The 22,253-nt window shown below is 37.9% G+C and overlaps 2 protein-coding genes across 2 annotated transcripts; both read right to left on the bottom strand.

Annotated features, from left to right (window-relative positions):
* Positions 1 to 764: 764 nt before the first annotated feature.
* On the bottom strand, positions 765 to 10,242 carry HTATSF1 (HIV-1 Tat specific factor 1). Its single transcript, XM_068696836.1, has 9 exons — positions 9,916 to 10,242; positions 7,093 to 7,297; positions 6,713 to 6,760; positions 5,839 to 5,993; positions 4,543 to 4,706; positions 2,805 to 2,904; positions 2,438 to 2,527; positions 1,799 to 1,936; positions 765 to 1,385 (listed from the first exon to the last, which is right to left on the bottom strand). The coding sequence occupies exons 1-9, from the start codon at positions 10,102 to 10,104 to the stop codon at positions 1,101 to 1,103; spliced, it is 1,374 nt and encodes a 457-aa protein (XP_068552937.1). The 5' UTR covers positions 10,105 to 10,242; the 3' UTR covers positions 765 to 1,100.
* A 277-nt stretch (positions 10,243 to 10,519) lies between these two features.
* On the bottom strand, positions 10,520 to 21,796 carry BRS3 (bombesin receptor subtype 3). The gene is made up of 3 exons (XM_068696837.1): positions 20,928 to 21,796; positions 17,909 to 18,260; positions 10,520 to 17,292 (listed from the first exon to the last, which is right to left on the bottom strand). The coding sequence occupies exons 1-3, from the start codon at positions 21,356 to 21,358 to the stop codon at positions 16,885 to 16,887; spliced, it is 1,191 nt and encodes a 396-aa protein (XP_068552938.1). The 5' UTR covers positions 21,359 to 21,796; the 3' UTR covers positions 10,520 to 16,884.
* Positions 21,797 to 22,253: the final 457 nt, after the last annotated feature.

The following is a 22,253-nucleotide window of genomic DNA, read 5'->3' as shown; positions in this document are numbered from 1 at the left end:
TAGAACGTCTTCTAAATCTTTGTTCTGGGAAATATTTCTAAGAGAGCTAGCAATATATGGCTAGCTTTTGATTTTTTTCCCCATAGAAAAGAGTAATATTCTTTTAAAGCATGTGTTCAAGTATTCTAACATTTACACAACAAAATGTAGTTCAAGTTGCCAAAAGCCTTTAGGTTTTATGGAATACGGGAGATCTCCCCACTACCCGTTGAAGGGCACATTAAGGCTAAACCAAAACATTGAAGAGAACTCACACTCACCATCCTAATTAAGTTAAACAAAAACCCTTATTCTAACGCTAAAAAAAAGTCAAACCATCAAAAGCATGTCTACTGCATACAGACCGTAAGTTTAAGATCAGTCTTCTTTCATTATAGGCTAGAGTGTTTGCTCATGCATTTATAGTCTCCTTGACACAATTCCAGCCTCAAAAGAAGATCTATAACATCAATAAAGTTTTAAACAGGAGAATAAGAAAAATAATTTACTCAATGCTGTGATTTAACCATCTATCTTTACTCAGTTCTGTTATGTTAGCTATAGAAATCTTGTTTGTTTTCTATTTAACTTTAAAATTTGCAACTTATTATTCTATCATTTGCTACTTGATGTATACCAACATATCCAATGCATTCGCCCTATACGTATCACAGCATCTGTTCCATAAAATGATCAAAAGTACTCAGGACAAGAGTAATTTTAAGGATGATACCAAGTTTTGAGGGCTACAGGAAAATTAATGGCAAAATCCACAAATCTTGTAATAGCTTTGCATTACTTAAGTTCTATTTAGTTACATAAACTTTAGTGTTGGAACATATTTTACACTTATGTAATGAAACACAGACAAGCATAGATAGAACAAAAGCCTGATGAGTTCTGCTGTATTCTTGGCAACTTGAGTTACTTTACCTGAACAGCCAATTAATACAAACGTTTAGAACCTCATTAAATACTGCTTTTAATGAAAACTTCAAAGCACACAGTTGATGACATTCTAGTAATGCATATCATATGAACATTGTCTGCAGTCACCCTGAAGAAAGGGATAAACTCAAACATCACCCTAAAAACCATGCTTTCATAAAGCATTGAAAATGTTATGTATCTGCTTCAGCATCACTGCCTGCGAGGCTGCTGTCTGTGGATGGAGCACCATCTTCATTAATGCCCTCACCATTATTCTCCCTCTTATGGGCTTCATCATTTACATCCTCCTTAGATGTGTCATTAACTTTTGAAGGTTGTCTGCCTTCAGGCATTTTAACACTACTTGTTGCGGAATCTGAATCAGACGTAGTTTGCTGCTCCTTTGCATCAGGATCCTCTAGAAATGATCCCCACACCTTCAGCCTTTCTTCCCTTTCTCTTGCAGTCTCCTCCACCTATTAAAGATACATTTATACAAGTCACTACAATATCATGCTTGTAGAGAGAACACATTTACACAGATAGAAGTTATATGAACATTTATATTGCAATAATACCTCAAGACTTCAATAGGACTTGTTTGACTGCAAACTGATAATATTTATATCCAGTAACCAATCCTCTATGTTTACATATCTAATGCCCAGTTTTTAAGATGAAACAGGTCCTTTTTTTTTTTTTTTCCTGAATTCAGTAATTAAGTATAATCCTGTCCTTCTGAAGGCATCCTAGTAGTTTTTGTGGAGAAGCAAGATGGGACAAGGGAGGAAATGGAGGGGTGTGGGAAGGGGGTCACCAAGCACTTCTCAAATGAACACATTTACAGTTCAGAGGGAGAATTTAGCAAAGTAGAACCATGAAAGACTACCTGATAATCTGTTACACCATCCCACGTTTCAGCACTGAGCTGACGGCCACCAAACCACCTTCCATTTAGAGTTAGTTTGCACAGATCAGCTTCTGTTGCTTCTTTAAAGGACACAGAAGCCACACCATCGGGATGTCGCTGTAAGGGGAGACAAGTTTTATTTAATAGTATTCTAAATAGCATAACTATTCCATCATCTTTTAGCTTGCCTTACAAAATCAGTCAGGATATAGCTCCATCCTGACAATAATCTTTTTTGAAAAATAAGTTGTAGTTTTACATGTTTTATTCTACTGCTTAAGACTACTTTTTTTTTGTCACATAGAGCAGAATTTTTGAACACAGAAGACAAAACATTTCAGCTAGTTTAGCTATAAAGAAATTTATTTATAGACTTCAGACTCGCGGCATGTATCCAAGTTCCTAAGAAGTTAGGATTTTATCTTTACATAGGCTAAAGTAGACAAGTGCTTCAAAATTAATTTCTGAAACAGCTAGTTTTAAAATACTGAAAGATTAGGTCAGGTTTCTATCAAATAAATCCAAGAAAAGAAATGCTTCTCTCATATTTAAAGAATCCTATTTTGCACACTTCCAGACTACATCAGATCTACCAACACAACATGTAAAAATACCTACATCAAATATGAGAACCTTCTTTACTTGACCAAACTTCTCACACTCTGTCCGTAGATCTTCTCTGATCTCATTTAGCACTAAGGGATCCTCCTGCAATGCAATCACACATTAAACATTCTTTGCTTAACCAGCAATGGAATACATCTGCCAATCTATTAGGAGTTCACATATCAAGTGTTACGCTGTATTTTCAAAGCTACATGGAGTTGACAGCCCTCACTTGAGTAAATTTATTCAAAATAAACTACTTATTAAGGTTATTTTGTGCTAGCTTCTCCACTTTAAGAGTTACTCTGGACTCTTGGCAGGAAGTTTGATGTTACCTATAATAGCATATAATCTATAGTAGCAAATTGCATCTTCCTACCTCAAAGTCCTTTGGGTGAAACATATTCCTGATAATAACGATGCGTTCATGTCGCATTCGAGCTGCACCATCTTTCTTCTCAGGCCTCCAATCCAGCTGTCTAATGAAATGAAGCAACAGTAAGAAGATATTGTTGCGGCTCTCTTCTGTTTCTACAAGTATTTGTTGAAAAAAAATCATTAATTTTTTATTTCTTGCAATACATCAACTAAAACACATTTTGACAGATTTAAATTACTCTTAAAAATGCAATCAAAATAAAATTAACATTTCTACTACAAAGTAGTTGAGGTTTTCAAGTACTTAAACGCTCACAGAAATAAAAGCTACTTTAACAATTGAAGCATTTTTCTAAACAGTGAAAAATCTTCCAAGTTTCAATTCCTCCCTCATCAATTTAGATTAACCAGCTGCTGCCAAATACAATAAGTGTCAACATTCTAATAACCCTTCTAAATGAAGATTTATTTTGTAAAAGGAAATCCACTGTTCCCTTTGGTAAAATTTTACTGCTTATGTTTATACAAACACGCAAGAACACCTTGGGTCTTACAAAGATTGCTACAATCACAGTGTACAGAGCCACTGCCACAAACTAGCAACGCAATTCAGGTTATCTGTCCTAGGACTTTGCTGTCTCATAAAAATGATACTTCTTGGAGAGAAGTCTACTTCATATCCTGTAACAAAATAAAAAGGGACAAATTCATTTACACTTCTAAATCTCAAAATCTTAGATTTAAGGGAAAAAAAATCTTGTTTAAACTCCTCTTTGTATCTGCTACTTCAGCTGAAGAAAACCTGGATTCCCCATCAAGGTAGTTTGAAAGTAAATTATGCTCTTCAACTCAAAAGGAACACCAACTGAAGTCAATTTGTATAAGACAGGTTGAAAACAGCTAAATGACTTAAGAGAAAAGCACAATTTCTTATTCACACAAATTGATGTCAAATGCAATTCCATTATTTTCATACTTTACCCCCCTCCACACTAAAGACTTCTTAAAAAAAGAACTAGCAGTGTATCTTTGAGGCAGATACATTTCAAGCTATTTGAACTCTTAGACTTTGATCCCTTTAGCTACGGCAAAGTATATCTGCATTATTATTTAAAACGTTGAGTGGAATGTTGCTTTCATTAAAATGATAGTCCTATACAAACTTTTTCTTCTTTTTAATCTTCATCTTCCTCCAAAATGCAAAAAATCAATTATTAAAAGTTAAAAACAATATACGCATATATAATTTAAAAAACACAACAAAATATCACATACCAAAAGTCAGATGTCTGGGGAAATCTACAGAGATATTTTGATATTTGCTCCTAAGAAAGACAGCATCCCTTGCCATTTGTGGAAAGTAAAGTATGGTACAAACAGTACATAGACACCTAGGGCGTTACCACCTTATGCAAGTAAACTTAAATATGACAGAATTCAGGCATTCTCACACAATGGGGGAAAAAAGTCTTAACTCCCTCAAGTTGTAATATTTTCTTCTCTAACTGCAAGAATATTACATAGGGATTGAAGATTCTTAATTTGGCAGTTGTGAAGAAGTTCATTATGTCAACAGTTAACTTAGAAGCTCCTCCCCTCCAAACGTATATTATTTCCACTATTTCTCTCTCAGACTCTGGCTTTTGTGCAACTCTTAGAATTTCAACTAGAAGCAACATCTTACTAATAGCACTTAGAATTCAAGCAATATTCTACTGAAAGAAAAAAAAAATACAAACTTTTGCTGTTGAGACAATTTCTTCTTGTAGTCTTTACATTTCTTCTTCTTTTTGCTTGCATCATACTCCCCCTTCAGTTGGAACTTTGCAACTTCAACATGCAATTTATAGCCTCTAACTTCTGCCTCATCCAGAAGTCTCAAAGCAAGTTGAACTGATTCTCTCTGTGTGAAGACAAAACAGAGCACAAGCTTTAAAAAACAGAAAAACAAAAACAAACAACAAAAAAAAAAACAGCGCAGTCAAATTATTCCAGTAAGATTTAATTATTATTCTGCTACAAATTAATTCCCTGACACTTCCCAGCCATAAGGCTGGATCTCCTCTGAGTCTCAACTAAAAAAACTTCACTGAAACACACACAGTTGGCCATGTGGTTCTTTTATTACTATCAAAATAAAACCAGTATTTCTTTACCATTGTTTTAGCAGATTAATGCTCCCAAAAGCAATTGCTTACATTTCAACCAAGTTGATCATAAGAACTAGTCTGCAATGCACAAGCTGGTGAACTTAAAAAAAAAAAAAATCAGATGGTTGATTTATTTTCTGTTTTCTCCTATAACAGCAGACAGTTAACACTCTTAAGCCATTTAAAAATTTTTCCAAGAAGTTCTTCAGAGGGGAGACTGTCTTTATACTTGTGTGCTAAGCAGCCCTAACTTCTAAAATTATAGCCAGAATATAGAATGCAAGACAGCTGAGTTAGTACTACCCGTTGCTTCATGCAGAGTTAAAGCAGATTGCACTAGTGTACACTAACTTGCCAAATGATCCACAAGTGAAACACACGAAGGAAATACTACTGGAACACTAACTTTTATAGATTAACCAGATTTATCTGTTTTATTGAGAACAAGAACAGTTCTAAAATCAAAGTCTGAACTTAAAGCAGGTCTCAATTAAAAGCTATGAACACACAGCTACAGTATATGCTCCTTTCCATCTCATTATTTCTATGTTTTTGGCCACACAGAAGTGTATTTTTTTTCCTAAGTAAAATGTGAAGAGGTCTCCCATTCCACACCATAATTGCTGGCACCTAAGATAGGAACCTTTTTAGACATCTTCGGCAGGTATTAATGGATATTTTCAGTAGGGGGGGAACTGGGTAAAGGAAAAACAAATGAGGTACACAGACAGTGATTCCAGAGCTGCCCACATATCTGCTTAAAACAGACATCCATGTTCTGAGCTATACTTCAGATACATTAAGAATCTTCTTAACATGATTCTGAGGCAGTGGCCAAAAGGATCTTTACCAGAAAGGAATACCCCATTTCATTGCACCACTGACCTTTAGATAGCAACACAGGCCGTCTCCTTTGAGATTTCCTTCCTTATCTTTGTAAAGTTTGATTTTGTGTTCTTCTGTCTGCGGATCTCGCATAATGATACCACATTTTGACATGACTTGTACAAATTCATCTTTTGTAATGTCTGGTGGTAAACCTACAAAGTATGTTAAAACAGAAGGTTAAGTATGTTTAGTTGGTTCAATTATTATTATTTTTTTCGTATCTCACTAGAGCAGAAAAACCAGTGTTTCTTAAAATGAAAGATAGGAGACTTGGAAAATGTCTACATATAAAATAATAAATCACAGCCCTTGGAACTTTTTGTTATTACCTTTTAAACATTACTTCATACCAATATTTTGAGAACATTTTTACTTCTAAATAGGTTTAACATAGTGATATTGTTGTGCTCCCCAATATACAGACCTAGAGTATTCCTGTTACAGATAATACCAACCTTCCAAGTGCTCACAGCAATCTACATGAATGCTGCTATCCTGACCAAGTTTTAAGTCCCACTACACCTCTAAGCAACATAGAAAAAGCCTTATGAACAACCGTTTTCTCTACCCACAAATTCAGTAATTTTGCGACTGATAATTGCAAGTGATGCATACAAAACAAAGCGTGTCAACTATAAACTTGTTCTCTTTAACCTATTCCTTACAAGTTTGCAGGGATTGGAGAATGTCCCTTAGGTTACTTTTCTACATATGCAGTTATAAAGGTCACAAAGATGTTATGTGGACAGAAACAACGTTAAATAGTTTGAAAATGGCAGACTAAAAATGTAATATTAGAAGTCAGTGAGACAAGTCCAATTCTCTTTTGCCACTTTTAGGTCAAAGTAGGTAAATAAATGCTGTTACTTACCGGTCACATAAACATTTGTGTTTCTGTCCTCTTCAACATGAAACCATCCTAAAAAATAGAATTTTAATCCAGTTACATCAATATATTAAACATGGGAGCACACACCAATGCACTTCTGATGTTCACATTCCATCAGATTTCTAAGAAGTTTTTGCTTATTCACAGGAAAACCTCTGACCATGCTTGAATTTGCTTATTTTCCACCTCGTATACAGTCTTAGAAAGATGCCTATGAAATATCACACAATTTAAAATTTGTTTTGGAAGTTTGCAGAACGATATATGCCTTTACTGTTCATGGTAACACTGAACAACTGACAGTTTCCACTTGGTACTACGCAGATTGAGGCCTACATGGAAAGAAACACTTAATCACTTACCTGGCTCAAGCTTCCGTTTTTCTGATTTTTGCTTTGGATCTGTTTGTTTTGGTCCTTTCTCATTTGCCGATGGTTGTGTATCTGATGTCTTAGAACTTACTGGTAGCTTGCTGTCAGTTGCTGTGCCAGAAGCAGATGAACTGTCTGTGTCATCTGCATGGAAGCCATAGTTAGCATGATACGTTGCCAGAAAATCTTCCGTTATCTGAAAAAGAAATTGGGAAAATTAAAACAAAGGTTCGAAGAACTACAAATGCAGACTGGTGTGTTAGTGTTAATGTTCTGCAAATGACCTTAATTAATGATGGTCATTTTCTAATACAGCACCATAGAAAATAACAGTACTTTAAAACTTTTTTAAAAGAACTTTGTAAAAAGCCATACGGACAGCAAAAATTATTTCCTGACCTCAACTAACATATTAATTTCACACAGTACATCAAGTTTTGAAAAAAACATTTCACAAGTTCTGCCTTTTTATCATGCAAAGCTTTCTGCTTTCAATTTAAATGAGAACCGCCTGAAGGTCAGAAATGAAGAGCTCCTGACCACGCTGAAGAGATAAAGTGACACTGAAGGTAAGCCAACAATTTATCCACAGATGATGAATGACGGACACTTGTAGGCATCTGCCTTTTCACAGAAACATTTTCAGAGATGAAATATATTTGTGGTGATAGACAATAAATATTGCACTTGAACAGTGATATTAACACGTTGTTTATGGCTGCACATTGTACTTTATATTCAACTAATACATTCCATATGTTTTACTTTTTATTCTATGAACAATTAGCTTGGTCTTCTCTGGAGAGAGACAATATTTGGATAAAAGGTGAGATTAGCTAATTTCTATCTTTAGAGACTGAAAACAAACTACAAATTGCACCCAGTGCTGTCAGCCAAGTACATTTTAGTACTAGATACTAACAGTAACTTGCAAAACGATAACATATCGTAGCTGATTTTACTATCATCACTGCACAAGAAAGTGCTTTCTTAAGTTACACACATTGAAATTATTCTTTCCCAAAGCTTAGTCTTAAGCTTTGACCTGTGCTGCACGTGCTTTATCTGCATTCAAAAGGGAACAAACTCCATTCCAGTATGCTATTGTAAGAATGACACAATGGACAGTAGCAAGAGACCATGATGCTCTCATACCTTCCACGGTGATTTGAAGCTCAATATTTCAACTCTAAACTTCTATTTTTGACAAATCAAATCAGCTATGCAGAGTTGACAGAGACAGGCTTGCCATGGACCATAAGTGGCTGCTCTTACAGACATGGCATGACGTTAACGCCAAAAGTAATGAAGAATAAAACACACTCTGGAGGAAAAAAAGCTCTGAGATCCAGTAACATTTAGTATGTTTGACACTAGCAATCTTAGCAAGTCCACAGTTTCACAGTTAATGAAATCAAGAGAATTAAAAAGCTTCTACACTTTCTGGTGAACAGTATTGTCATTAGGTTCTCTGACAAAAACGAGTAACTCTGTGATTAAACCTCCTATAACTAGCCACCGTTCTCTAACGATATCATTTTCAACTTCACATGAACCCTTTTATTATGTAAAGTTAAATTTATTCTTAGCATATGACCTACTACGGACTGTCAAATTCTACCAGTCAACATCAAAGACTTTACTTCCAATATATGTGATCAGAGCGCCATTTCTACCATTACAACTACATAATTTTTTAAACACCTCTGTACAAGCATTAAGGAATGCAGGCAAGCATAAGGGCTTTTACTGGAATTTAAGTGACTCCATGCTTGCATGGAAAACAAGTACCCACAGAGTTCCTTGCTCAGGACTTCAAACTAGTTCTGGTGGCAGACATCATGGACAAGTAGTAAAATTTATCTCCGTACCCACTGTTGTACAGTTTGGTTCACTCAACCTTATAGGAAAGGAAACACAATACTTCAGGACATGCTAGCATATAATTAACTACTAATTACTCTGAAGTGGAAAGGAATCAATTAACCAAATGAAACACAGATACTCCAGGCTTACAGAAGAAAATCCCACACGTGTTTTTTCCTAGTAAACAAGGAAAGCAGATGAATTCAACGTGTGATTTTGTTCTGTGTATAAAGGGCTATAAAACGGTGGCATCTATTGATACAGTACTTTTGAAAGAAAAGTCAATAGACAAAGTTACAATCACTTTTATTATGTATTTGAACATCTCCAAATTTTTGAACAGGAAGAAACACTGGGAATGGAAGAACAGTTTTTTTAAAAAAGTTTCTGTGTTTACTGGATACAGCAACCCACAGTGAGCCAGGAATATTCAGTTCTCTGCTGTTCTGCGTTGTGAGTCTGGATTTTGCACGTGGTTTTAACCCTCTGTGAGCCATCTGCTGCACGGACACCTTACTAGGGCTACAAGATACAAACCTGGCTTCATTCTCACTCAGATTCTCTGAACTGCAGTGAAAGCACTGATTTCCCTGATAGATGGTGTAAAGCACCTTCATAGCTATAAACGAAGTAGCAGCCCCTCACTGCTGTATGGTAGCACGAGTATTTACATGCAGATCATCAGGCTGGATCACCACGTGAAGCTGGTGAGAGGCGGCATCGGTTTCACCTTTTCTATTTAAAATACTCGAAGGAAACACCGCAAAACGAGCGCTTCCCACCTGCACCTCACGTACACTGCATTTCGACGCACAAAACCTCAAGAAAGGGTGGCAAGAGGTGGTTGGGAGCGCAGGGCAGACGAGCCAGGCACTCCCCCACCTCTCCGGGCCCTCTCCGTGCCCTCCCCGCCCCCTGCCCGTGCCGTGCCCGCCCGGCCCGCAGCACCTTGGGGAACCAGGCCTTCTTCTCGCGGTCCCACTCGTAGGCCGCGCCGTCGGCCGGGTCCACGTAGGTGAAGGGGTCGGGGGCGGCCTCGCCCTCGCCCTCTCCCTCGCCGCCGCCGCGCTCGGCGTCGTACTGCTGCTGGAGCTGCAGCTGCCGGTAGAACTCCTCGTTGCCGTCCTCGCCGCTCATCCTGAACCGGGACGGGACCGGGGGGGCACGGAGGAGGCGTGAAGGGGGAGGCGCGCACCGGCAGAGGCCCGCCGCCGCCGCCGACCGAGCGGCCTGAGGCACCGCGCAGCGCAGAAGCGGAAGCGACCTCTCCGCCCGCCCCGCCTCAGCCAGTGAGGAGCGAGCTAGGCGGTCACGTGAGGGAGGCGCAGCCAATCGGGAGGAGGGAAAGGGGCGGCGGGGTGCTTCCTGGTTGAGGGCGCCGCGCAGTGCTCTGCCCTGCCCTGCCTCCTGAGGCGGTGCCCGTTCACTCACCCGGAGGAACAAAAGCCTGCGGGGGGGGGGGGGGGGGTGCCGGGCCTCGCAGCCCCCCTGTGCCTCAGGGAGCCGAGCAGCCCCCCTGCGGCCGTCTTGTCACTGAGCCCCTGTTCATGTCGTGCTGCAAGCAAACACAGAACACATTTCGGGGGGAGATGACGCCGAAACGGCGTGGAAAATGTCAAAACATCGGCTCCTGCCTCTCCCCTGGCACAGGGGGGCAGCCCGACGCCTTCCAGAGCCCCCCTCGCTGCCTTCTGAGAGGGATCTGGCATCGAGCTTATCTTCGGATTTTTAAATACGTTTGAATTAATAAAGGTCGTAATTAGGCACCCGCCGGTGTAGGCGGTTAAATATTTTTAATAAAAAAAAAATCTTGAATCGGTTCGTTTGAAAGAGCCTTACTTGGTGCCATCTAGTGGCTTTCACACTGCAGTCTGGATAGATCTGCGTCCATAGCAAATTTAACGTGGTAAAGGGTGTATTCAAAAGTATTTTTATTTAGAGTAGGAAGAGGCACACTATTTACGTGTCAGTATGCAAAGTTTAACACCGAGCTATAAAATGTAGGTATTAAAACAGTGCAGGTGTTTTAAACAGAAATATAACAGCTCCACCAGGGGTGGCAGGGGCAGGTTGCCAGGTGGCTTTAGTGGCAAAGCAATCGGTGCACTCAGAAATGAAAATGATATTCTCTACAGAAGCTTTCTGGAAATAAGCGATCCAAGGACAAATATATCTTTGCTGTCATATAGACTGGAACGATAATAAAATCAAAGATGCAGTCCTGAGCTTGTGAAGCTCTGTAGGGAGAGAAGACCAGTATCAGCTAGCTGTCTGGTCAACAGACCGTCAGATAAAATTGCTAAGGATATAAATATAGACTTTTAGTAACCTTTGGCTGTTACACAAAGAACACGCAGCCTAGTTAACAACATCTTTCATGCTTCAAGAATTTTCTCTTGGCAGGGCTATTCCAATAGTTGTCAAAAGATTGTTTCATGTTCACTTACCAGCTGACAGCTTAGGAAACTCTTAATAGCTCCCAAATAGCTCATTTTGGTGGGGTGCATGTGAGGCTTAACATAGAATCACAGAATGGTTTAGGTTGGAAGGATTAAAGATCACCTAATTCCAACCCCCTTCCATGGGCAGGGACACCTCCCACCACACCACGTTGCCCAAAGCCCCATCCACCCTGGCCTTGAACACTTCCAAGGAGGAGGCATCCACAGCTTCTTGGGGCAGCCTGTACCAGTGCCTCACCACCCTTATAGTAAAGAAATTCTTCCTTGCATCTAATCTAAATCTGCCTCCTTTTGGCTTCACATAAACTGTGCATATTTGAAAAGTAAAGTATATCTAACTGTAGGTTAGAAAAATTATTGTCCTTGATATGTTGCTGACACTAGTAAACTCAGAATAGCCTAAACTGATGTTTGAGGGGAAAAAATAATCAATGAATTAGCTACTGAGGTTTGATGCCCACTCCCTCAACTTCCATTGTTAGATAGTAAAATGCAGGGAGGCCAAGTCTAATTGTTCTAAGCATTTACAGGATTAGAATTGGATATATGTTTGAGAGTAAGATAATTATAGCATTAAATCTTGTAAGAGCTATACAACGTAAGTCTTAAACTGCTCATTTGATTCTGGCATTTTTTTTACATTTATAACCTGACTAAATGTAGTGAGCACTGTGTGGACACAGTGTCCACTACATTTCACAGTGTTCTCTGTGCTCACCGTAGTGTTTTGCATTTTACTTTAATGAACAGTGGATCAGATGTCCTCGGACCAATCATCCAGTTGGTCATTGGACCAATAATTCAGAGAGCTAGTACAGAGCTCTCTTTGACCCCCAGTTGAGTGCTTAACAGTTAACTTTAAAAGTCAAATTCTTTCTCTTACTTTCCAGTGCAACAAATGTTTTGTAGAATGATATAGCTGTGATGGGAGGAGTGGGGAGTGTTTTAACTGCATGACCTGCCTAAAATAAGTCATTAGGGCACTGTCCTGGGGAGTAAGACATCAAAGTTTAATCCCCGCCATCTGATGGAAGTGAGAGCATGGTTGCATGCAGCAGGGTTAACAAGCTGCCACACATCAGTTCTTGCACGGTAAATCTAATCTGTACACTTTTACTGCAGATATGAGGACAAACTACCTCAAATTCCTTCGCACTTCCCACAGATAACAGCATGCATGAAGGCAGCTACTGAGGAACAGCTGACATCCAGTAGCTTCCTACCTTGTCACCACCATCTGTTCTCTTCCTCTTCAGTAAAGACTGCACAGTGATCCAGCTCAGGGAGCTAATTCAGCTGAAAACCAGTAACTTTTTTTGGTTGAGACAGCATTCATCTCAATCATGTCCTTGAAACAATTGAATTCATGGCTGCACAAACACAGCTGCTGCAGCAGTGGAAGGATGAGCTGCAGGTTCTGGGGATATGGCTAAGAGCTGGAACATCACAGCTCAGATCAGCCTGAACTGTCAGGAAACAGCATTTTAAATGACAAAATATCTCAAAGCAAACAGTAAAAGGAGGCATTAGCATGTTAGGTAATGATGATTTTGTATCTGTGTCTGACTTCTCTGAGTGATAAAAGGAAATCTTGATTCATCAGAGCTGATTGTTGTTCTGGAGATACCACCTACTAAAAGTACAAAATCTTGGCATAATAAAGTGTTTTGATTTCTATTAAAGCAGAACCAGCAATTCACTAGCTGATGCTGATCAGGTAAACATTTAACACTTTTTTTCTTAAGAAGATTCTTTGTTACGTTAAATCAAGGAGGCAGTAAATACTGATTAATTACAGAAAGGTTATTACTCTTTCTGTGCTTTCTGTGGGGCTGAATCCTTAGCTGGTACACACACATGCTAGTGAGAGTGAAGTGGTGTCTTAACTGCGTGAAAAATGGCAGGACTGGATCCAGATGTGCTAAAAACTAAAACATCTTTCCTATGTTGACAATGGAAATTCCACAGAACAGTCAGCCTTTCACCGAGGGCATTGTTTGCAGCACAGCCTGTATATTTTTTTTCAATTCTAAGTACCACTGATTGAAATGTACAAGTGGTATAGCTGTGTGTAACTTTAGCTTATTCTTTAATTGCAATATTCTTAGCAGAAACACATGACCATCAGCAGGCAGACCATATTTAACTATGTAAAATAAAACAATGCTTTCTATGGAAACAAGAGGGTGGGCTTTAAAATGGCTATAGTTTCACAAACTGATTTTAATGTCATTCTGTGCCATTTGCTGGAGAGGCAGCCTGTTACACCATATCCATGCTTTGACATGATTTTATTAATTTTATGTGGAAAATATTTTTTTTGAAACTAAACAAGTATCTTATACTGAGAGTGCAAATCAGAGCACCCATACTGAACCTGTTGCTGACTCAATTATTTGTTACATCTAAATCTATTAAAGCTGGCAGCGTGAACATATTCACAAAACAAATTATAAAAAGGCACATCTTAAAAATAGTATTTACTTACCCAATAAGATTCCACATGAACAAGTCCTTTGATAGAGTCTTGTCTTTCAGTATTTTGTACCTTTCTTCTACATAGTCTTTCATTGTGGATATGAATAGTAAAACCCTAATTCCTCATGCCAATTGTTTGCTAAATGACATTCAATATTTCTGTAAACACACATTGTTCCCATATAGAATTACATGTATATTACCTAGGGCTGAAAGAACTGTTTTTAACACTCAGAAAAGGTACCGAAAGAAACGATTCTTTTCTCCTCAATCCAGTTGTGGTAACATGGAGATATTTTATGGATAGTTATATTGGACGAATTGATGGAATGAGTAACATCAGATCATTTAGATAAAAATAAATATTGACCAATATATCACTCCAATTCAACATTTCATGAAGGTTTGAAAATATAGAATTATTAACATAGAATAGCTAAATTATGACTTAAAATATTGCCAGTCTTTAACGAAAATATGTGTAGCATATAGCAAAAACATCACATTTCTAATACAATATATTAGCAATTGATAAACCATCCAGTTGGAGGAGTAGTTACACAAGAAACGATTAGCTGCATGCAAAGCAAAGAAAATGGTGAATTAGGAAACTGATTTTTAAGGGTCACTGTGAGGTATCACCAAGGACTTTGTAATGAAAAATATGCCCTCCAGCAGAGACAAATTGTGAAGTCCAGAAACATGTGGCATATTTATTTTCTAAAAGTTTCAATAAACTAAAATAGTATTGTAAGGGACTATAATGTTTGTTGATCTTTCTTTTATTTAGAATTCCCTATAGTAAGATCTAGGAAAAGAAAAGTAGGGTCTTAAGTGTGCAGGCTTATTTGCCCATTTCAGTCTCACCCTGCAGCTCCATTAAAGAGAGTGAGAAGGGGAAAATATCAGTGTAATGTGTTCTTTTTGTACATTGCTCAGTACCAGGGAATGTGTTCTGTTAAGACAAAGAGAGTAAGATGAGGTCTCTGGAGTCTGCTTTGCCATAAATTGCATTTCTGTGCTGTTATAATTCTATTTACTTCAATGATCCTATCCTGGTATACAATTGGCACAATAAAATGGAGAAACCATTTGAAAATTAGTGCTTACAGTCTTGCAGCAAATAATGTGAAGAGCGTAGTACAATAAGGCCAGGCCTGATGGGATTAAAATGGGCTATCATTAAACTGGTTTAAGATGACTACAGAGGTTGTATTCCAATGCCTTTGGGATTTGTAGATTAGTTTTATTATTCTGATTAGGACAGTCAGAAGAGAGAGACTGCAAATAGATTTCCTGCATCTTATAATGAACTCAAATAACAGTGCACGGATGGATGGATTTCCATCCATGTGTTGTTAAGGGCTCTGTGCAACTGGAGGAGTGTTATGTCTTCAAGGGTTAGTTAGCCTTTCAAATAAGAGATAAAATTCAAACTTCTGTGACTGACAGCAGTGGTTTGTATAATTCATATGTTGCAACCTCTCTTCAATAATTCAATGCACAACTTCTTTTTTGAGAAAGAAGTTCCTTATTTTAAGCAATAAAAAATCTATTGTGGATTTTTAACACCAACTCCCACAGAACAAAATTTTGGTTCAATGTACACAAGCCTAATAAAAATAGGTTTCATTCAACATTTTGGTAATATGGGGCTGGAAGATTTGCTTCTTCTATTTCCTGGTAGGAAGACAGTCCCTGCCAGCAGTGCTGCTTTGCTTTTTAGGCATAAACAGGCTGCCCATGATAGGCTATAGCTGACTTGTTTACACATGCAGAGTCGTTAAAATCAGTGGATTTGAGATTAAAAGGCCAATCTCATAAAGACAGTCTATCATAATATGAAAAAGAGATGTTACTTGAATAACTCAAAAATAGAAGGCTGGTACAATAGAAAAATACATCTCCTCCAGCATGCTTGTAAATGTGCAGATGATTTAGAAATGACCACATTATCAAGCAACACATTACAGGTGCAGTGAATCTGTATAGGGAAATGGTTAGCCTGACACCCACCCCGTACACTTTTGTGGGCTCTACTTCACTCCAGCTCCAGTCTGGTTACATGGACTGAACACAGTTTTATCTGAAAGAAAGGCAGGTTGTGCACTCTGGGAGGCAGACCAAAGTAAGGCAGATAGGGTTGTCTGAGCAGTTTGCTTCAAAAGTGCACTGCAAATCCAAACTACAGCTCTCATAAAGATCCATACCAATTTCATGATGTAAAATCATTATAACAATGAATAATTCTGCTCATTTGAGTAGTATCTATAGATCACAAAGAACTTTACAAATGTGGCTAAAGACGATTATCACAGCTTAGGAGAGATGATCACCTGCTGGTTCCCTTGACCTTCTTGGGATGTGAGAAGGCCATCCCTTTAAACTGCAATCAGCTCATACCCAAAATTTCAAAGTCACTGGCAGAGCAAAGCGTAGCATTGATCTGGCTCATAGTGCTTTTCTTTGTTACTACACCAAACTTAGCTTTTTTTTTTTTTTAACTTGCTTTCCAATGCATTTACTGATTTTCAACATCTGGGACAAGAAAAGAAATAAAAACCTGTCAGGTTGATGGTTTTATCAAGATGCATGGTTTTACTTGCTTGCTTTAGATGGAAGTACTTGACAGAAGGGAGCTCCCAGTCTCAAGTCACCAAGAGCGAAACAATCCCCACAGCCAATTCTCACAGCAACTTTGCTGGCTCCACTCCTGCTCAACACAAGGATCTCCACTAATGGCACGTGTTGATGCTTGGGCAAATGACCAACTCCTTTGAGCCTATGCTGAAAATTTCAGCTGCTTTATCTTCGTCTGCCGCACACTTTGATTTCTTTGTTGTATGCTTTAAAAAATGAGGAACTCCTGGTGAAAATCCTTTCAGAGGCAGGGCAGGGCATGGCATCTCTCCATGATGCAGACGGTAGTGACTCAGCTGCTATTGGTCAGTTTCTGTCATTCTTCATCACAGATGGACTAAACACTTTCCTCTTCTTTTGTAATGCTGTAATCTGTTAGCAGTGTAACACTGATTTCTGAGCCATGTGTGCTGCCTGTGATTGACAGGGCTCTGGTTGGTGAATTACTTTGGGTAGCACTGGGAGGCTTTGTACGAAGTTTTGCCTTGCAGCATGAGACTTGCTTTTTAAAATGTTGCCGGAAACTTTTACTCAGCCAATAAAGAGCAAAAGGATTGACACAAGAATTGCTGAAGGCCAACGCACGGGAAAAAATAGTAGCTATCAGATGAAAGGTGGAAGCATCTACAGAAGAATGGTATGTAAAGGAGCGGTATAGGTAGAGGATGTGGTTAGGCAACCAGCAAAAGGCAAACAAAGCAACAAGTACCAGAACTGTTTTTGCAACTCTCTTGCGGGATTCAATCTACAAGAAAATAATGCATACCTGGTATTAATAGCAATTAGTAACACTTTCATGTACTTGGTGCTGATTTTTAAAAGAGTCTAAAAGTCTAAACGCATTAGTGACAAAATAAATAAATAAATAAATAAAACATAAAATAGCAAAGAAAAAAAATAAATCAAATAAATCAAACTCGTTTTGTTTAAAAAAGTACTTCCAATAAAAAGCAAATTCCCCTTCTATTATAAATCACATGGGAATCTCAGCTAGATTAGGATTTATAAGTAAGTACAAGTCAGCTAACATGGATGAGGTCTTACTGTTTAGAATTCTACTCCATAACTCCTGAGTTTCATAGGGTCATAATAAAGCAAAGCAAACTTCTAGGGGAAAAAAAAAAAAAAAAAAGTTTGTCTTTAGGAAAGCATGTACACTCACAATTAAGTTGATGAGACATAAGTATATGCGTAAGTGTACAGCTGCATTTGGATTGCTAATGTGCCCTGAGTTGAAGGAGAATTTTATTCATCTGTTTGTGCATATTATTAGGAGAAGGTTTTGCACTCAAGAATGAAGACTTGAATCAACTTGATAGATTATGGAAAATTGAACACTTTAGTCCTTGATCGTAACTTACCTGCTTACGGGCATGACCGTGTTCTTCTGCTGGCATGTTGAATGTACTTTTATATAAAGTTCTGGCAATGAGAAAATAATAGACAGAAATGACAGCTAATGGCACAATGTAGAACACTAAGAAGCAAACCAGGGAGTGAGCTTCCTGCAGTATCTTCTCAGATACAGGATAGGGGGCACATGCCTCAAAAGTTACATTTTTTTCAGGATTGCTGAAAGAATACAGATCTGAAAAAACGGCCTCCGGAATAGCAAGTATCATGGAGACAATCCAGACAGAGCCAGCTTTACAGCAGGTCTTCAGGAGTGCATCTGAGGTCTGCAGTTCCAAGGGCTTAACAATAGCTCTGTACCTAAAAGCAACCAACACCACTGTCAGAGTAAATACAGTATTAGTGCAAGCACTGATTATGTAAACTTTCTGAGGATAAAGCCATCCCTATTTGCACTAAACTAAATTTTGAAGAATCATCTTGTAAATGAAACATACGCTAGTTCATTATAATTAACATGAAAATGCAAAAGTTAATTTCAAGCATGTATCATTTTAAAGAATTGGCTGGCCTGACTTGTGCTTGAAGCCTTCCTTAAAGCTTAAAGGCACTTTCTACTGTTTGGATTAGAATCAGTAAACTCTCCTAGTTCTGTGGAGGTGCACAGAAAGATAAATGAGAGAGTTAGTTGCAAAACTGGTAAAGGTATGAAGTAAAGGTATGAATTAAGTTAACAGGCTTATAAACACTTGAAACAATCTATGTGCACTCTTACTTTCCTCCTTGTTCCTAAGATCCTAGCTGAGTGCAGTGATTGTACTCAAACTAATGCTCAGGTGTTCATTCACATTCATAAAGTATGAGCTAACACTGCTGTTGATTCATGGCTGTGATTCTGCTGCATCCGGACTGAGTGAAACATATGAGAAAATCTGGGCAAATCTATGGATGAGTCAAAATCTCTGTGGAAAGGGGACATGGAAAAGGAAGCAGCTCCCACAAAGGTGGGTAAGACACACAAATCAACATACCCTGCTCTCTAAACACCAGGGACACTTAACAATGTGAAGAGAAGAGGTCGTTCTAGGGGCGCACAAGACTGGTATGAAAGGAAACATAGTGAAAAAGGATCCAGAGAACAAGACAGTTTAGGTGTAATATTTTGCACAAGCTGAGGATCTGCTCTTCTCTTTCTCCTCTAGTCAAGTTTAAATTGAAAACTGAAGTCTGGATTGTTGTTTATCAAATAAACACAATTTTTATTGACCTCAAGCTCTTCTAGTGTACTGGAACGTGATTATGCACATGACTTATGTTCTGAACTGTCTGAGTAAGTTTGCTATATAGTTATCCTGTGAAAACATCTTATGTAGTATTTATATAACAGCTACTATGAAGAATCAAATACAGAAACAAGTGTCTCAGTGATGGATGCTGAATTGACCTAATGCAGGACCACAATCTTGAAATTGTGATAAATATTTCAATGAAAACATCATCTTAATATTCAGCATTAGTAACAAATAAAATGCAAAATGTTAGGAATTATTAGGAAAGCAAAGGATTGAAAAGAGAGATTGTGCAATTATCTATCTCTGGTTAAAGCAACTCATGAATACCATGTGCTGCTCTGCACGCATCTCAAAAAAACATACTAAGGATGGAATATAACATGAGCAGCCTAGAGAGGATGGATAGGGATTATTAAGTCTTCCAGCACAAGAGCCAGAGCCATCAAATGAAGCCATGTCAAAACAAAACAAAACAAAAATCAAAACACCGACAAAAAAAGAAAGAAAGAGGCAGTGAAATTCATTGCTAACCAAGTTCAAGAAGAGACTGGACAAGGATCTAAAAGAAAAATGCACTGAGATTATTAAGTAGACAGAAACCACATCTGCTCAGGAGATCGTGTCAAGGCTTAAGTGTAGTGTTGTAACATCACTGTGTTCTTACCCTACCTATGTGTCTTTTCTTGTCTTTGTATTACCACTAGTGGAGTCTGGGTATCAGCCTGCATGCACCCCTTGACCTGACAAAGTATGTCTCGTTTTATGTTGGCTGATTTTTTTTAGGTTACAGTAACAGTAGCATTACTTGGGATTTAAAGTCTGGACACATGCTAATACATACAATCTACAACTGCTGATATCCAAGATGAAAATCTTTTTCTTTATTAGTACTAAAACTAATTTTGTCTTTTTCTGCTCCTTGCCATGCTCACGCTGATTGGTCTGGAATCTCATTGTAGTATTGTTCATTCAGAAAGGAGGTGCATTGAAAAATGGTTATTCAGCAGTTCCTTATGAAAAGAGTCAGATGGGAGCACTGATCCCTTTCAACAATGCTTCATTTGTAACCTGAGTTTAATTTCAGGACCTCTGAGTTAAAATATATCTGGAAAAAATATAAGAACTGTAAACTCAAAGCAGAGAAAGTATTCCAATTGTGCCACATTATCTCACACTAAGCACTTATTAACATGAAAACTACCATAAGTATTGCAGTAACCATCAAGTCATGAAAGTCATGAAAGTAGTTTGTCCCAAAGTATGTTCTGAGTTTACTTTTGGCTCTTCATCCCACATGCCACTTGTTTTAGTTCTAAGATTTTAGAGCCTCACTGAGTGCACAGGAGTAAGACAAAAGATTTCCACTCAGTCATTTTTCACAGTTTTATTTTTCATCTTCATTGACTACTTCAGCGCACCACTAGATAGCACCAATATACTGTCTTTTCCCTGCCTTAAGCAATTTACCTTTTCTGTGCAATGGAGAAAAAAAAAACGTACTGTACTTCAAACTAATAAAAGGTCAGAAGACTTAAAGAGTCTCACTTCACTCTATTAAAAAGAACTGTTCCAATTTTTCTAACACACATTTTAAAAATAAATGGGAGATACATTTTTTTTTCAGTTCATTAAAATGTGCCATTTACTGTTGTGAAAATTATCATTTATGCTCTTTTATTCATTTCTAATTTCACACCTGAGGTATTTCCTGGCAAACCAGTTGCATCAGACCCACCTGTCAGCACTGAGAACAGTCAGTGTGAACACTGATACTCCAACTGAGGTTAACTGGATGAAAGACAGCAGCTTGCACCCAATTCTTCCGAAGAGCCAGGTATCCACAATGTAACGTGTTGCATCTACAGGCACACAAGTTAATAAAAGCAGTAGGTCTCCAAATGCCAGGCTGGTGATGAAGATGTTTGGAACCGTCTGCATTGATTTAATCTTGAAAAAGACTTTGATGAGTATAGCATTTCCAAGGAGACCCACTGAAATGATCACAGCATATGTAACATAAATTGTGCACAGTATTTCTAATCCTGGAAAGGAGTCTTCAGTCCATTTTTCATTTGTGGTTTCATTATCAATGATTGATTTCAGTTCTGTACCATTTGTAGATGCACACAAAGTCTGATTAGATGAATGCAAGTATACTTGAGACATTTCTTTAACTGTTTCTTCTCCCCAGGCTGGACTTAAATTGATCCAAAAAATAAAAAAATAATTATAAAGTTTAATAATTAGCTTGCAGCATATCAGCAAGGTCAAGAGAGAAGTACAGATTAGTGTCTGAAGTTAAGATTCCCGTTGCACATTGACTACTTTCATCCCCTTCTGGGTCTCAAAGCATGCCTAGGATAAATGCACACAGATCTTGTTCTGAACTGTGTAGGAGGTGGAGAATTTTTTTATTGGCTTTTCAGCTAGTGGAGCAGAGAGGGAGGAGGAAAAAGAGAAAAGGAGTTTCCTTAAAGACAGTAGCAGAAATGGTGTTTTTTTTTTCTTTTTCTTTTTTTTTTTTTTCTTGGAGGTATCTGGCAAATAACTATTGTATTATATTTACTGTGCTATTACAGTTCATGTAGTACCTATCAAATGTTTGTTAATATTTTTTTCAAAATACTCTAAAAAGGAAATAAAACTAAAACCTGAAATAGTTTTATAAAACATACAGGTAAGCATAGAATATACTAATTTAACATAAAACTGTAAAGTATAACCTAACGACAGACAAAAATTCTCAAAATATAGATAGTATTCATTTAAAAAAAAAAAAAAAAAAGCCTTAGAGACAGCCTGTACTCATCTACATTCTGATTAGTATTTCCATAAATGAAATGCAGTGACGTTCCTGAAGGCAACATAAGATAGAAATTTATGGCTGTAACGCTGCTAACACTTACATTAACTTACATTAAAATTTAGGTCTCTCCTTTGAAACAGTCCCATTGACAACAAAGAAGTTTGCTGAAGCTTGGACAGGCTTACAGACAGTCGCAGTACAGAAGCCCACTATTTTGCAATAGTCCGTGTATTTATAGGCTTTGAATGGTACAAC

This window comes from Anas acuta, chromosome 13 (assembly GCF_963932015.1).
Source record: "Anas acuta chromosome 13, bAnaAcu1.1, whole genome shotgun sequence".
Taxonomy (NCBI): Eukaryota; Metazoa; Chordata; class Aves; order Anseriformes; family Anatidae; genus Anas; species Anas acuta.
The sequence above is the reverse complement of the archived record's forward strand: the minus strand, read 5'-3'. Positions and strand labels throughout refer to the sequence as shown.